At 36.2% G+C, this 18,279-nt stretch overlaps 1 protein-coding gene across 1 annotated transcript in view; it reads right to left on the bottom strand.

The window, feature by feature from the left end:
* lama1 (laminin, alpha 1) overlaps window positions 1-18,279 on the bottom strand; it is a 186,861-nt gene that overhangs the window by 18,268 nt on the left and 150,314 nt on the right. The window contains exons 43-54 of the mRNA XM_039754802.1: window positions 17,487-17,669; window positions 16,958-17,112; window positions 14,656-14,799; window positions 14,221-14,354; window positions 13,222-13,372; window positions 13,011-13,135; window positions 10,665-10,815; window positions 4,932-5,076; window positions 1,856-1,997; window positions 1,624-1,738; window positions 1,081-1,248; window positions 409-560 (exon numbers count right to left, since the gene is read on the bottom strand). Coding sequence (XP_039610736.1) covers window positions 409-560; window positions 1,081-1,248; window positions 1,624-1,738; window positions 1,856-1,997; window positions 4,932-5,076; window positions 10,665-10,815; window positions 13,011-13,135; window positions 13,222-13,372; window positions 14,221-14,354; window positions 14,656-14,799; window positions 16,958-17,112; window positions 17,487-17,669 — 1,765 coding nt within the window. The remainder of the gene's footprint in view (window positions 1-408; window positions 561-1,080; window positions 1,249-1,623; window positions 1,739-1,855; window positions 1,998-4,931; window positions 5,077-10,664; window positions 10,816-13,010; window positions 13,136-13,221; window positions 13,373-14,220; window positions 14,355-14,655; window positions 14,800-16,957; window positions 17,113-17,486; window positions 17,670-18,279) is intronic.

Raw genomic sequence — 18,279 nt, 5'->3', positions numbered from 1 at the left:
ATAGGGTGAGAAACTCAGTCATCCGGGAGGGACTCAGAGTAGAGCCACTACTCCTCCGCATCAAGAGGAGTCAGATGAGGTGGGTCGGGCATCTGATCAGGATGCCTCCTGGACGCCTCCCTGGTGAGGTGTTCCGGGCATGTCCAACCGGGAGGAGGCCCCGGGGAAGACCCAGGACACGCTGGAGGGACTATGTCTCCCGGCTGGCCTGGGAATGCCTTGGGATTCTCCCGAAAGAGCTGGAAGAAGTGGCCGGGGAGAGGGAAGTCTGGGCCTCTCTGCTTAAGCTGCTGCCCCCGCGACCCGACCCCGGATAAGCGGAAGAGGATGGATGGATGGATGGACTTTAAATTACTGTGTTCAACTAAGGCTCTTGATTTCATAATTATTCTTTTTCCTTTTGCCTACCTTCGATTGCGATGCAAGATGATGGAATGATCCTGTCCATCACTGAAGGTTCCAGTCTCTGATTTGATTATCACCTTTTTTGTGGTAGTCTCTTCTCCACTATTCATGTGGATTTCTACATTGCCATCAATAAGCATGACAGCAAAGAAAGGCTGAAAACAGAGTTTATTGTCATTTAAATCACATTTCAGTTAATCTAACGATTAAAATCAATACATGAGTCACAGGAAGATTCAGAAATTTTTATGGAATAAAATCCAAAATAAATAATAAATTAAAAATAAATAAAACTTCAATTTCAATATGAAATGAGGCAACAACATGCATATAATGTGAACTCATTTACAGGAATGAATCTAAATTCCAAGTGCAAACATAGTGGTGACAAGTACAAAGAGGAGTATTAATTTGTCAGTTTTCCAACATGCTGAATTTACTTCAAATTCACATTTCTGTTGTGTGAAAACAGAAAAACAATAAAATTCTAACTTGCATGACTTACCATGCAAAATGTCACACATGAGATTACCAATCACCTTGCTGAGGTGTGCTACACACACTATAGTGTTTCTAACACAAGATGTAATCTGTGCCATTTAACATAACATAACATTTAGAGACAGTTGCTAGTCTGCAAACAAATAAGGCAAATTATTAAAAAAAAAAGTTTACCAGATGTGTTTGCCTTCTTTTACGGTTTCCACTTTTAGTAATGCCAGCCAAAATCACCCCAGTGTCATTTTTTGTGGAAAATGTCGCCATTAATTCTGATTCTGGTGACAGTGGGAAAGGCAGCAGCTCCAGGAATCCATTTTTCAGGACACTGACACTACGAATAGGCTGAAACATACAATGGAGAAAATCATGTCCTTCTGGTAATCTTAATGCACATAATGTAAAAAATATATTATGAATTAATACAAAAAAGGACACTAAAATTAGGACTGATTGTCTAACAGCCCCATTCTAAAACATTCAATTATTTTAAAAGTTTACATGTTGAGACTTTTTGTGCCACATAATTCACATAAACAGTATATTGTTTCATGTAGAATAATATTCAGTTAAAACCTTTTAATAAAAAGATTTTATGTTATAAAAAAGAACTGAATTAGCCATCTCATCTGTGAAACTAGAACCAACTTTCATTATGGTTTTCCAAAAATGATTTATTAAAGGCACACATCACTACAATTCAAGACTTAAAACTCTTACCTCCAGCACACAACCTTTTCTCACACCATAAGAGTCTTTTAGCAAATCAAAGTTAGAGTTAGATATCTCTAAGTTTTTAATGCACCCCACAAATGATCTACTAATTAGTGGTCTTCTGAAAGAGAAAAACCAATAACAATTATTAAGCATATGAAGTTATCTTATACTCTAGTGCTTAACATTTTTATCAATTAAAATATGCAATTTTTAACATTAATGAAACTGAAAATACCTGACTGGTCTTGAGCGAGGGAGCCCTCCAATGTAGATGGGGTCCTTGTCTGAACGATTGAGATCAGAAGAAGTGCCTGGAGACACGCCTTGTTTTTGCTCAGTACTGTTGGCTGCAGAACCATCCATTACAACTAGATAACCTAAAACCAGAAGAATAGTCACTTTTCTTTCAATAGAAAGTGGTGGTTTTTTATACATATAGTGTGGAGGACGGCTGGAGCCTTTACCCAGCCGGGACGCCCTGAGTGTGGAAGGACTGGGGGAGACAGTATTTTTTAAGATAATTTCTCCCCTGGACCAGCAGCAGGGCCACAGGTTATGAGCATTGAAGCACAACTCTGCTGGGGCTTGTGGAGACCACCTGGGGGTGCCTGGACATCTGCCACAGCCGGAAGTGCTGTCAGAAGAACCTTGTTGGGCACGTGGACTCCTTCCAGATACCCTATAAAAGGAGCCACTCAACACCACTCAATGGCCAGAGTCGGGAGGAAGAGGACAAAGCCTGAGGAGGTGTGGAGGCGGAAGGACTGGCAGCAATAAGGGACTGTGTGGTGCTTTGCTCTGTGAGCATTGTGTGCTGTGCGAACTAAAACCTGTGTCCTGCCTGCCTACACACACATAGTGATAGTGGGGTGAATCTCTTTCTAAACAGAACTGTTTATCAATAGAATTGTTTTACTAGGAATGAACAACATGACAACACAAACTTAACAGAAAACATAAACTTGCTGCCTCTCTGAAACTAAAATGCTAGGGTTTAGCTCATGTCAACATATTGATGTTTTATTTTAATGTCAATTTTATTTGATTACTTTATAACTTGTCCCATGTATTCTTCTTATTTGTACAGTATATTGGGACCATGCTGCATGGTGATTCTGCACCTTAAATAAAGCCTTTGACACCCACACTGTAGTAGGTTTTGGGACAATCCCCAGAACTATTTTAATACTTGGGGGTCACTGAGAAATTCTAGTGCACTTTGTTTTGCATGCAGTCTGATGGGACTCAAACCTTCCTTTACTCTTAAACCTGAATACTTAAAAAAAAAACACAGGTTGTCCTGTATTTTTCCTGGGCTAACCTGTTTGTGTACTCTTCTGTTAGAACCACACAGTACTGCCAAATGGCGGTTTGGGGTAATTCTACCAGTTCTCATTTGGAACTCTATTACCAACTTATCATCAAAGAGCTAGGCATTTCAAATGTCTGCTGAGCTACTGCACACCATGAGCCACAGGAAAGCATTACATTTTCATCCCTAGCAACAGGTTTCTTTTTGTTGTGCTGGTAACCCTGCCTACTACCCCTACTGTCCCAGGACATCGTGCCACCTATTTACACTAATATTATTGTTGTTCCTTCCATGACATGAATACAAACAATATTAAGCCTGTTTCTTATTGTTGCCTGTTTATTGCTCTTACTTTTCCTGGCATAGCTTTCTAGTCTGCCACCACATATATTTACATATACATGTAGTAAGACACTGTAACACCATGCCTATCTCTAGCCGTTCTGTACTTTTCCATTCAGTTTCAGTACATAAAAATCTGACCATTATCCTTATATGTATCACATGTATACTTACTAAATTATGTAAATCATATTAAACAGAAGATAACATAGACAGTTTTTGGTAGTGGTACATATAAAATATATTCACCTATTCTATCAAATCTCTTGGAATAAATTTGGCCATAACAGGTTGAAGGTCTGGAACCATCAATGGCTAACCTGAATTAAAGTCAATGCAGACAGCTGATAATGTCCTAGTGGCTAAGGTACCAAAACTAAAACTAAAAGGTTGCCAGTTCATATCATTTTGTTACCCCATCTTAACAAACTTTACTTAACGTATCTGTACTCTATTATAGAAATTATACATAACAACAGACCCATATTTCTGCACTACTGAAGCATTTTAGAATAGTTCTGATATTAAGGGGGGTATATACAAATAAAGATTTCTTCTTTGTTTGTTCTGTAAAAATGACAGACATGGAAGCTGGAAACTGCATGAGAAAATGTTCAAGAAGGATACAGTTTATTAGATACTGCATATTCTGACTTATTGGCTATACCAGCCTTGTTAAACTGAACTTAATAATGTTTATGTTCAAGATACAATAAAAAAGCAAAGCCAGTTTGTGACAAAAAATGGTTTAAAAGATAAAAATTTTGAGTTGTAATAAGGGGGCAACTGGCCAATCTGGGTGAATCCAAAAAAATGCATGTTATACCAACAAAGACAAAGAGAGATTGTACTCATTGCACCAGTTCAGTCACCACTATAGTAATTAAATACTCTTATTTTATGTAAATGAAATCTTAAAAATCTGAAGTGTATATTTGTTAGAATTCTTGAATACAAGTCTGTTTAATGAAAAAGGGTAGTACCTCAGAAAATTCATTCTGGTAAAACAAATTTGCCATACAATACATGGCCTTGTCATCTTCATTCATAAAGTCCAATACCCAAAATCTTTGCATACACTTCAAGCAGCACTCAATGTTAAGCATTTCATCCAAAAAGACTAGTAAAGTAATTGTATTTTAGTGCCAAAATAAATCTCTTTTTCTGTTAAGGTTTTCAGGTCCGCGATAAAAATCCATCATCCATTTTTTGCAATAAATATATAGCAGAATCCACATCCAACAGGATGCGAGTCCATCAGTGGGGACATTCATAAACACAAACAAGATATATATTTATACCAAGTACTTTACAACTCCGGGTTAACCAAACATATTAATTAATGGGTCATTTAAAGACACTAAAGTACTGATCAAATAACTGAACCCAAGTATATGAAACTATGAGGCAACACCCTCAACTACTGACCCCACTACTCTAATAAATATAATATCTTTTAGATGATACTAAGTTCAATATATTGAATTAATACAGACATTTACAAGAAAACTAGCCTTTTTCCCTTTTTCTACGGGATGCTGAAAAACAAAATAACAAAAACAGCAGCAAAACCCACAAGAATTAACAAACCTGTCTGAAATTTAGTGTAATAGAAAGTATGACTGTGAGCTACATCTCTTAACATTTTATAATATACCTGTTTTTCTGTTACGATGGAAAGCAACTTTATACCAGTTGCCATTGTTGTATCTTTTGTCAGTTTCAAGGGTGAGTGGTCCACCTCCAAGGTCAAAGGTTAGTTTTACTTTTCCATCTACCAGCTCAATAGACAGGAAATCTCTCTGAAAAAGAGTGGACAATAGTTAAGAATGACTTATTCACAAAATAGACTTACAAAATAAATGTAAAAAGTGATATAGATATTGAGGTTTTATTTCTTTGAAATAAGGAAAGACATGAATTACTTAGTAGTAGATTTTATGCAGTTAATCTCAGTTAGCAGTGATATATAAAGTATACTTTAAAATTTAAGTTTTATTATAGAAATGCAGGATGAATAAACTTTATGCTAAAATAATTTACATACTGATCTCAAAATGTTTTCTTAAGTAGTTTCTAGTTATAATATCACAAATGTGCTATTACAATAATAAAAGAATAAAGTTTCAGCTAATCACAAAGACATAATCACAACAAGCCAAACAAACTATAACCACTAAGGCACTCTTCAGATTGGCTCTTAACCACAGCTAAACTGTCATTTTCTGTGTCTAGTGCTCTCTAGTAACACCTGTAAATATGTAACATGTCAGAGTTAGAGGCCTGTAGGCTTTTCTCTGAAATCTGTTTCCTATCCAGTTCATGACTGAAAATCAGACTGTTGCTTAATGAAACTCGCTGTTTACACATTTCAATCTGCTTTTTTGAGAAACACTGGAACACATATTATTGTTTCTGTTAGATTAAACATTATTTTTGTTGTAACAGCAGTTTTTTTAGATTGATTAAGATTTATAAGGCAACTAGCAAAATACCCGCGCTTTGCAGCGGCAAAGTACTGCCTTAAAATTTTTATTAAGAAGAAAAGTAAACCTTTTTAAACTAAGGGAAAATATACCAATAATTATTTGTTAAGGATCTCTTTGTATACCACATTGTGAGTTCAGCCCTCCTGTTGTAATATGACCAAGCTGTGCACTGAGCTTACTCTTGAGCATGCAACGTACAGTTGGCCATGTGAACAGTAATCTTGTCTCAGATCTCACAGCTTGGATTGCTGCTGTCATAATCGGTTTGAGTTTCATGGTTTGTTTCAATTACGACAGTATTTGCAAGACTTGTGTTGAAGTGACATTTGGCATCTGTCAAGAGTTGTAAGCCTACAACCGGTTTCATCGATAACTTCACATCCAGCTTTTGAGAGATTAAACATTTATAAACATCAAAGTGTCCACTACTGAAATCGTCACCTGTGAATCTAAGATGTTTAAGAGGCATTAGCAATTGTCGAAAGGTGTAAAATATTTGGCCATTTTGGTACACTTGAAAGCGACAACCGAACAATTCAGCGGCAGCCATCAACTCACATGCAGAACCATAGGTGAAGGGCTTAAGCATTTCACTCTTATAGTGCTACTGTGTAGTATAATTATCTCCTGTACCATCATCAGTCCACACCTTAAAACCTGTCCCAGTCATTTAATACATAAGACACAATGTCCCTGAGGATATCAAAAGTGAGCCTGATATGTTCGTGCAATATGTAACAAAGAGAATGGAAACGGCAGGTGCCATCTCCGGGCATGGAAACCACTCGGTAAGTAACAGTTCTTTGATCGATGGCGATCACCTCGATAGACATGTTAATAGGGGTATGGTTGGAACGATAAAGGAAATGGGTACCTGAACAATGTAAAGCAAGTCTAAAATACCTACACAATAACTATAATCGTAATAAACAAACAATCAAACAGCGGCAAAGCCGTGGATTAAATAAAAAGGCTGCAGTTATCAGCAGGGAGACGTGAATCCCATGGCGAAGCAAGGAAGGGAATGTAGAGACTGGAGCCACGGATACGTGGGAGGCGTTGGGATGGGGGACCCAACGCCGTCTCACACGGTGACTGAGCTGCAGGCTATGGACGTATATATGTACGTAAGTTGGATTCAGTTAGTATTGGGAAGCCATGTACGAAATTTCTTGAAGATGGGCCCATAGGTAACAAAGACTGTTGGAAAGTTCAATATAGCGGCCGACAGTGGCGTCATACCACCGAAATAAGTACGTACATCGGTTTCGGTTAGCGCAGGGAAGCCGCCTACCAAATTTCGTGAAGATGGGGCCATAAATAAGAAAGTTCAACATGGCGGACGTTGTCAACCGTTATGACCGTTACGTGTAGAATTTCAAAATGAAACCTGCTTAACTTTTGTAAGTAAGCTGTAAGGAATGAGCCTGCCAAATTTCAGCCTTCTACCTCCATGGGAAGTTGGAGAATTAGTGATGAGTCAGTGAGTGAGTGAGTCAGTCAGTGAGGGCTTTGCCTTTTATTAGTATAGATAAACTGTGCTCTGCCCTTCCTAAAAGCAATACTTTATATGGTCAGTAGATTACAAGGAGCCTATTTTGAGTCAAACAAATGTTAATACTAATTATTTATGATTTCTTTTTTAAATTATGCATGCCAATTTGTTGATTTCTGGAAAAAAAACCCACAATTAACTGCATTAATGTTCAAAAAGTAAATATAAGGACAAAATTTCCATTGGACCTATAATAAATTACATGCAAATATATATATATAAATAAATAAAGATGTTTTAAAAATTTGAAATCCTATTTGTGACTCATAAAATACAATACCACAATAAACACAACTAGCCAATCTGCGGCGTATAATCAGGCCAGTTTTTTAATGATTTTTAAGCACAGGGAGAAAATTAACATTTGAAAAATCGGTAATGTAATAAATCAGCAAGAAAAGCAACAATCGTCTGTGACTGAATTTCTCGTTCAGTATGCACTGCCTGCTCATGAGCCCACCTCCAACTCGCCACTTGAGTCGTTGTCTTCTTCGCACAGTCCAGATGCACCTGTGACTCACGTAGAGTTTTCATTGCTCTGTGTGGTTGTGGCTACTTTTTTCTATATAATCCACCAAGACACCCGACCACGGTAGTAGCGAGGTGGGGCTTCGTTGTTCCTTTCACATGGTTTTTCATGGTGGACGCGGTTGGGTGTCGAAACCGAAAAGAATAATGAAAAGTCAACGTGGCTCAGACTTGCATATGGACTCCTAGCACAGACGAAAGGGACTAACTGGGTGGTCGGTGAGTTTTTGCGTCTGGGCAAATGGGCAGGCAGTGTGAATGCCTAGAGAGCGAGGGTAGACGCGGGCCGGTGAAAAAGGAGTGTTGGTGGGCAGGGAAACGTCTTTCGTGTTCCTGAAGGAGCATCTAAGAAGACGCATGTTTGTCGCAGATGCAAATTGCTGTATGTAGCGTGTAAAACAGTTTGCTATGGTGCATGCGGTCGTGCGTCATAACCGATAACTCGGTTTTTAAAGACTACTTATTTCATTGTGTTTTAACCTCAGTTGCAAAGGATCGTTTTAAGGATGCCATGGGATACCCTTCGTCAACCGTTTTAAATGCTGCATATGGCGATTCACCTCCGCAAGAAACATGCCTCTATGAACAGTCAACGTGGCTCGGAAGTGCATGTGGCCTCTACGACAGACAAATATAAATGACGCTGGTTTTTCTGTGTCGTCACATCCGAGTTGATGGGTGTGGCTCTGCGAGTTGTCATCGTATCCAATGGTCTTGGAGTTGATGGGCGTGGCTCCTTCCTGTGTGCGCCATAGGTGTCAGAGGCCTTGTAGCATGCCGATCAACCAATATGCGACTTGGTGTTAGCCCCGAAGAGAGACTACTTGTCACTTTGAAGTAAGGAAACAGTAGTCGAGTGTGCGCTTACACCGGTGTTATGCACTGAAATGCCCTCCCCGCCATGGATTGCCCCCCCTACACAATCGTTATCAAATAGTATATTAGAACATAAATTAATATGTTCATGGTTTACAAATTACATGAGACAATAAAATAAAATAAGCAATATGAAAATATATATCCGGTCCTCGTAAAATAAACGCACAGAAAACGAACTAGAAGCGGTTTCCTTGCGTTCGTTGGGTTTTGAACGCCAAGAAAAAGCTACATGCAACGTTTTTTATGCGTATAGCGCGCTGCGGACAAACGCACGTCACCAAAGCCCGTGTGAACACTCTCATTGACTCTCATTGACTTGAGTGTAGAAAACACTCGGCGCTTGATCTGTGCTCACCGGACGCTACGAACGCAAAAAAAACGCTCGATTTTAACGCCCGTGTGAACAAGGCTTTACTTGTCAGCGGCTTAGTGAATCCACGCCCCTTCCGGCGTGCTTTCCATGGGTGTCTTGCCCTTCCATGGGTGTCTTGCCTTAGTGAATTATATATATAGATGCCATCCAGGACAGATGTAAAGGCCATTTCATATAAAAAACAAACTCAAGCAGAAACACTATGATTTGGTATGTAGAAGTATTTAAATAGACACAGATGTATGGCCAGATTGCATATTTTCCTTAAATCTGATCAGCATGTTGTTTTATAAAGTCTTTTTCATTGAGCCTCTCTAAAAAGTATCCTTACTACAAATCTTGCAAACATAATTTAAGACAACATGACATAATCTCGTTACTCTACCAACTATAGCATTCTGCATTCATTTATATCAGTGTTGTAAACTGAAAATAAGGTTAAGTCAGCAATAATACATTTTTGGATGTGGAAGCATGTTGGGTGTATGGACTGTAAGGTATAGGATAAATGCATTAGTAAATTATGAATAGTTTTTTACAGGATGTTCAGATGAGCTTTAGAAATGTTCTGAAGAACATTGAAAGGAGTCAAAAAATTAAATTTCATTATGGGTGGCTGTTATAAAGTCTCAGATGGTCAGATATAGAAAGAGGAATATTAGATGAGGGCACAGATGTTGAGAATATTTGTGGTTTCCATTTTTTTAAATTATATTTTTGGATCCAAGTCCAGTAGTTGCATACAAATGTCAGTTTTTTACAGGTTTCAAGTGCTCCTAAGGATACAGAAAAACAAAACTTGTACCAGTATATGTACCAGATCTTTGAGAAAACAGATATATGCCTTCTATTATAGAATATGAGTAAGTAAAAGAGTATCAAGGGAACAAAGTAGTTATATAAACTGGGCTTGTGAGGAGAGTTTGGAAAGATGTGTAGCCCAATGGAGTGGAGAAGAGGCTAACAGATTTAAACTAGTTAATTATTATGGGGATGTTGTTAGTAAAGTGGAATTTGTACAAATATTATATATAAATTTGTACTTAAGGAATGGACGTGATTAAAAAATAAAATAAATTAAATACATTTTTGGAATGTTGACCTGAAAAGAATATACAAAAGAGAGTTTCTGAAATACTGATAAAGGTAGGAAGAGCAAACAAGTTTACCTTACAACATAATTTTATTGTGAGCTTTTAAACAATCAGGAGATTTTGAGAATTTAGCCTTTATCAGACTGAAGAAATACAGATTTGAAAAATTCAGAATACTTTTGAATAACTTTTAACATGCAAAACTTTTGGAAGGATACTGCATTGGGTGAAAAGAAAAAAGTTAAGATTTGAAAAAAAAAGGCATGCAAAAAAGAAGCAATAGAAATGATTATAAGGATGAGAGGTCCTTTGATTGAAGAATGGAAAAAAGAGATAAGGGAAAACACAGGGAAACACGTATGGAAATAAGATATTGGTTAAGTTTTAATGTAAAGAATTTGCATTGCCTTATAACTTCTCGTATTGATTCTGTATCTTCATAAATAAAGTTTTAATAAAACAATATGCATACCGTTCCATTTGAAGACAGGTAAAGCAGTAAGCCATTTGGTGAGAAGGTTTTGAAAAGCATCCCAAGCTGAGTTCTTGTTGAATAAAGGGCTTTCTCAACAACAGAATAACCACTGCCATCAAAGTGGAAGGAAGTGTCTTCATCCTGTGGACTAAATGCCAAGGTTTGGGATAATTACAAGCTGTATGTATCAAAAGAAACCCAACTGAATAACTTGACATATATAAAAATATTTGACATGATCTTTAAGTCTAATGGATTTTAAAATAAAAAACTGATTTCATCTAGGTTGGTAAATGTCTTCTTCTGGAAGTGCTCCCAACTTCTACAAATCTTTACATACATAGGCATCAAGATTGGACAAAGCTTTACATAACAGCTGTTCACAGGGGATTTCATTTCATAACACCACCACTATCATCTGCATCTGCAAAACTGGACTATGTTGTGTTTATTGTTTTGTTTTTAGTGCTTTGTTAGATTTTTTTTGTAACTGTAATAATAATATTTTTTTTTTGCTTACTATCATAAATACACATGCAACTTTATTACAATAAGTTAAATTTTGTAAAAAATTACATTTTACAAAAGAACTGTTGAACTACGCACTCTGGGCAAACGCTACGTATATCTGTCATGGCAGCCAGCCTCACACACATGATTTGCTTGTACAGTGATCTTTCTGTCATGCACTTCTTATAACTTTTTGCATCTTTTTTAATGCAACAAACTGAGACTATACAGTAGATGATAGATAGATAGATAGATAGATAGATAGATAGATAGATAGATAGATAGATAGATAGATAGATAGATACTTTATTAATCCCAAGGGGAAATTCACAAAGTCATTCAGTAGTCATGGAGCCAAAATTTATTTGTGGATTTTCCCGTTCGCAAGGGTCCTGTGCTTCCCAAACTGAAAGGGATAACTGTACTTGGTTTCCCGTCAAATCCAAAAATACAGTAACAAAACATTTTTAGAACTTGATATGTTAAAAAAGTTAAAAATGTATACTGAAATGTTAGAAACGTAGTTATCAAGTTTTTAAGTCACATATTAGATATTTGGTATACAGTGATCCCTTGCTGTATCGCGCTTTGACTTTCGCGGTTTTGCTCTATCGCGGATTTTATATGTAAGCATATGTAAATGTATATTGCGGATTTTTCGCTGATTCACGGATTTCTGCGGACAATGGGTCTTTTAATTTATGGTACATGCTTCCTCAGTTTGTTTGCCCAGTTGATTTCATACAAGGGACGCTATTGGCGGATGGCTTAGAAGCTACCCAATCAGAGCACGTATTACATATTAACTACAACTCCTCAATGCTATAAGATATGCCTCCTGCGCGGTGCTCGATTGTTTGCTTGTCTCTGCCTCTATCTCACCCTCTCTGACATTCTCTGCGCCTGACGGAGGGGGTGTGTGCTGAGGTGTTGTTTGCACAGAAGCTTTTTGCCTAGTGGATACGGACGCTCCTCTAAGAAATGCCGCTTTATCGAGGTGCGTCCAAAAGCTCACTTATTGATTTTTTGATTGTTTGCTTTAATCTCGCTCTCTCTCTCTCTCTCTCTGACGTTCTCTGCGCTTGACGGAGGAGATGTGAGCAGAGGGGCTTTTTGCACAGAGGCTGTTTGCTTAGAAGATAGGGACGCTCCTGTAAAAAATGCTGAAAGGCTACCTTCGCATTGATCCCTTCATTGCCGCTGCTTTATCGCGGTGCTTGCATACTTAAAAGCGCAACAGCCCTATTGATTTTTCATTGTTTACTTTACTCTCTCTCTGACATTCTCCGCTCCTTACGCGCACTTTGAAGAGGAAGATATATTTGCATTCTTTTAATTGTGAGAAAGAACTGTCATCTCTGTCTTGTCATGGAGCACAGTTTAAACTTTTGACTAAAGGGTGTTATTTCATGTCTAGAGGGCTCTAATAATGTTAAAAAACGTATTTAGAAGGTCGTAAACAGGTTTTCTATGCTCTAACTGCGAAAATATTAGATTTATAAATAAAGAATCCTACTTCGTGGAAATTCTGTCTGGAATTTCTGTCTGGAGCGGATTAACCATGATAAACAAGGGTTTACTGTATAACTGTGCGGAGAATATTTATAAACAGTGGGGGAGAGTTTCTAAGGGCTTAAAATATATAAAAATAATCATACAAACATATGGTTTCTACTTCGCGGATTTTCACCTATCGCGGGGGGTTCTGGAACGCAACCCCCGCGATCGAGGAGGGATTACTGTATACTGTATAGTAGATTTAAATTTTTTATGATACTGAAAAGCAGACCAGCATTACAGTCATTGAAGTACTTTAGCAAAGAAGTGACTTACGTGATGAAGCAGCCTCTGCATGCACCTTCCCTTTGTGCATAGTTCCACAGCCCAATATTTTTTCCATTGAGAGAAGCCTCTCCCATACATCCTTTGAAATGTGTAACTTTTACAGCCACTGGTTTCTATTAAAACATAATGAAAAATATAAATATTTTGAGAGAAAAGAACACCTTACAGATAGCAAAGAATGTAACAAAAAATAGTACACCTGTACTTGACCACTAAGACCACCAACAAAGACAAATGTTGAATTATTAATATCCAAAACTGTAGATATTCCTGGTGAGCTTGCAGTTTTCACAGCTGGCTTCTCAGATAATTTGAGGTCAACAACAGAAATGGAACCAGTCCTTCCAAACCTGAAAGTTGATAGTTAAGATGTAAGATACAGTCAAAGATCAATAAGCTTTATATACTAGACAGCAAAGATGATAACTAGGAAAACGCAAATAGTTATGAATTTTTTGGAGTGTTTTTGAGAATAAATTAGCAAACAGTATGGAGAGATAAAAACTGTATTATATCAAAGAAAACAGTCATTAACATGTTCTATGAATGAGAGGAACATTTTTGGAATGGATCATTAAAAAGGTGTAAAGTGAGCGATAGAGAAGCATTAAGGTTTGTGTGAAACTCAGTAAAATATTTACTAAAACCTTTAATGTAAATCAAGATATCTGTATGTGATAATGTAAGCATTTTTAAGGACACGAGTGGAGTGAAAAAGGGAGAACTGCTACTGAAATAATTGAAGAAACTGATCACAGGAGTAAGAGAAGTGATCAGATGATGTTTATGGTATACCGTTTTACTTTCTACTGAAAACTCATTATTCATTTACTGCTTGCAAACTGTGATCTACATAAACAAATAATAGTTTTCTTCCTATTCACTGTGTGAGATGCATACTCTGTTAACACAATGTTCATTTGCTTACAAAACATTTTATGCATCTTATTTGGGATAATTACTCCATAATGTGGTTTGGTAAATACATCGTTAAAACAAGACCACAATTTACATCTTTGCTAGTATGAACGGTGTTCATTTATTTTTTTTTTATTCTGTTATATACAGAATAACCAAACATAAACAAATACAGTACACTACACTCAGTATTTTTCTCAGTTTTTACATAACAAGAACTTTATGCATAACAGTGAAAGGTTGAGGAGGTTTTCAAAATTGGTTTATTGTGATCTGTTACCTGGTCGCATGAATACTGTGCCACTTGTCATTGTCAATATGAATATCAGGATATTCCAGTCTCACAGGCCCAGAACCCACATCCCAAAGAAATGAAACCTTTCCCTTCCGTGTTTCCAATGCCATGAAATCAGTCTACAAAAAGAAGTGCTTATTAAAAAGTGTACTTTAGTACCATTTGTGTTTCAAAATTCAGTCTTTCAGTGTTTTAGTATTGGCTAAGTTAGGAATCCTAAAATTTACTGATGCCATCGAGACAAGGATCATTTGTTAAAATCACAACTAATTTCAAACGTCATCTTTACTTTTCTTGCAGTACATTTTATGTTTAGGCACTCACACATACACAAAAAAACAAACAACATTTTCAAAATGTCAATTTGTGTCTACATTGACTTTTCCATGTTTTTCCTTTCAATATCATTTTCATACTCACATTGGTGCTGCTGCCCAGATAGAAAAGCAGGTTATCAGGCTCGGATGTTTTTACTGTTAGTATCAGAGTGTTATAATTGCTTGAGGCGATCTCTGGCTTGTAAGATCGTACACAATCTCTGTTAGCAGATACAGCTACTTTTATCTAAAAGAAATAACAAGAGATGAATTACACAGCAGTCAGCAAGTACAGTTCCCAGGTAGTTAATTTGAAAACTTAACTTTTATATTAAGTTTTTATTATTTTTACGTATATTGATACACCCACTTGTATTTATTATACTTTGTTTCTCTCACAGAACAAAACAATTATAAAGGCTGATTTGCTCTCATTTAGTGGTGAATATTCCTGTTCAGGCTATATACTAATGGCTGACTGTAAAACCATGCTGGTTGTATCATATATTTAAATTTCTAATTTTTAATTTAACTTTTAATTTTTTGAATTTTAATTATAACACTTAAGAGTATGTAGTTGTAATTCCAGAAATAAGAAATAATGAGCAATTCTGTCCCTGACTCCAAATGCACATTCTAAATTAAATAAATACAGGTACTTAGAAACTAACTTAGATAACAATCTTAACTAGAATGCAAATACAAACAAAATATTCTCTAAATGCAATCAGTGTTTATTTCTCCTCTGTAAACTCAAACTATTTAAAGCAGACAAGGACCTCATGTTATCCTTTTATCGCAGTATAATTCAGTCTGTTATCATGTACAGCTTCATTGCCTGGTTTAGTAGTCTAACAAAAAAAATTAAAAAAAAAAAAAAAAACTCCAGCAGTTTACTAAGCATGCAGCTAAAGTTACTGGGACTGATGTAGATTATCTGGCAAGTGTGTGTCAGAGGACAATGTTAAAAAACTAGGAATAATCTCAACTGACGACAGACATCCATTACATGTAGAATTTAACTTCAGGAAATCAGGAAGGATAGTTTCTTTGAAAACCCACACAAATCGTTCCAGAAATTTTTTTCTTCCTAGTGCCATACAACTTTTTAATAAAGAATATCATAGAAAATGATTACACTTTGATATGTATCCTATAACAATTTTTGTGTAAATATGCATTATCAAATTTCCTTACCTTAACCTGTCTTGTCTCTGTTTTGTTTTGTTTCATTTCTTTCTGTCTTGATATTAGATGCAACATATTAGATGCACAATGTTTCTTGTGTAAACATGACTACTGTAAATAAATAAAACTTGAACCTTGAACCTTAAAATAAGTCTCTGCTTTATTATGTACATCCAACTAATACTAGCTGGTTTCCAATACACCCTCAGGACAGCTCAAATTCACAGAATTTATTGAGGGATTCTGTTGAAGGTGCTGCACAAATATGTTGAGCCTGTACTAATGGTAATCTGCCCCATAGTTGTTGAAAATTAGCTGATGATGGATCTCCTCTTCTAATAAATTGTTTTTCCAGATCCTACGGATGCTAGACTGGATTGAGATTTGATGACAGAGGGAATCTCTGCGTTAAATGAATGTATTGTCATGGAACATGCTGAAAAAGACAACTTACAGATAGATACTCTGCTTCCATTAAGGGGTTTACCTGACTTAACAATGTTCAGATATCCTATGGCACTTAAATGCGGCCTATCTTGTTTCAATGTGCCCAATACATGTTCTAGACAATTACTCCCCATTATATCCTATATGCTTGAGATGAGGAAAGACAGATCCAATAGATTTTTACTATATGCTGGTCCTCATTCTATTCTGAATTAACAGGAATTATAAGAACAAAGTCTCCATTTAAATTACACATACACACAATCCTCTTGTAGATGTCTCTTTGTTTAAAACAATATTATCTTAGTGTATGAACCTTTAACTGATTGGGCGCAATAAAGGCAAATGCACCTAAAAAAGCTGACACTAGTATTTCAAGATACACATGGAGTGCTATTCAGAGAGGTTTGTTTTGAAATGATTTAAATTTAAATAATGTCAATGGATTTAAAATGTACATTCAAAATGTAACTGTCCATAAAAGCGCATTAGTTTCATACAGTAGAAAAGACATTTACATTATAATGCAAATATGTATTAAATGTTAGTAAACACAAAGTATTTTGAACCTATCTGCTGTACATGTTTTAAAAACACATTTATTTCTAAACCAGATTTTCAAAACATTGTTCAATGTTGTTATTGGGCTTTAATGTTTTCAAGCATGTACCAGACAACAAACAAGACTTTAGGGCCATGAATACCCAGTTAACAGCTTTTAAATAAAATTAACCAACTTAGAATCAAACAAACAAAAAGCACAAACTTACTGAAGCTGCCTGCTTTCGTGCTTGGTTGATGAGCTCCTTAATCTCTGACAAATTTTTGCTCAGGTTGTCTTCCAGCATTTTTAGTGGTTTTAAACGATCAAACAACAGACTGGCTTGCATTTCAATCTCTTTAACTTTTTTCTCAGCTGCATTTGCTGAGGAAAAAAAAGTAATGATAAAATAAGTAAATATTCACCTGTTGGGCCTCTTCTTCCATTACAGAAGAACGTGTTAACCGTGCCAGCAATATCTTTACAATACTATGCACAACTTATAATATTACATTGAACTGTAGAGTACTTTTAAATATACATCAATTCAGAGATGCCAATCAAACAAACATGGGAAGGCTGAAGTACCCAAAGAAAAGTCTATACAGACATTTGCAAGATTTGGAGTCCAACTCAAAATCCCTGCAGATGTGAGACATCAATATTTATAACTATATTTTTATTTACTTTAATTCAGCAACAAAAGGCCTGGCTTATGCAAATACTACCTGTACACCTCAGGTAGTAGACATCCTCACCTGTTTTTGCTGACTCATTAAAAAGATCTCTTGTAGTGTTTACTGTTTTTCTAGCTTTTGCTACCGTCACCGAGGAGCTTTCCAGTTGCTGGTTTAAGCCTTCCAGCTGCTGAAGTGCAGCAGTTACTGAAGAATTTGCTCCAGTCGCAGATTTTTTCAGGTCCAAGAATAAGCTGCTATTGCCTGTAAAATGGAAAAGTTTTTGCAATTAGCTCTTAAATGTGGACAGTATGGTGGAATATCAATAAGAAACTTTAGCAGACACAGCTAATCAGCAACTTAATACACATTTCATCCTGTAACATACAGCCTACATCTAAAATTATATTTTGAAAATCCATGTCTTTCTTTCAAAGCTGACACATCAATTGCACATTATGGAATTATGTTAAACTTATCAAAAACTGGCTGATTTGTCTCTAATTGTGTTAATTTTAATATGCTATTCACATTTAATAATTAATAATTGATTTCTCCATGTTTTGATTAGGGTCAGGAGAAGGAAAGACAGAGACAGAGCTACTTCAGAGTAGAACTTCGTTATGAAGTTTATATTTCCTTAAACTCAGTTATCATAGTAGAACTACATATTGTTACAAAAAAATAATAAAGCAAAATTGTAGTGAACTGAAATGTCAAATCCTAAAGTTACTCATCTGACACAGTGTTGTAGGTTTAGAAGGACTGAAACTATGTTGTAGCAGATGTGATAAAGTGTAATTAAATGTTGATATAATTTGTGAAACTTCAAGTGCTCAACATATTAAATGGATTGTCTACAGTACTTTCACCA

The sequence above is a fragment of the Polypterus senegalus genome, chromosome 5, assembly GCF_016835505.1.
Source record: "Polypterus senegalus isolate Bchr_013 chromosome 5, ASM1683550v1, whole genome shotgun sequence".
NCBI lineage: Eukaryota > Metazoa > Chordata > Cladistia > Polypteriformes > Polypteridae > Polypterus > Polypterus senegalus.
The sequence above is the reverse complement of the archived record's forward strand: the minus strand, read 5'-3'. Positions and strand labels throughout refer to the sequence as shown.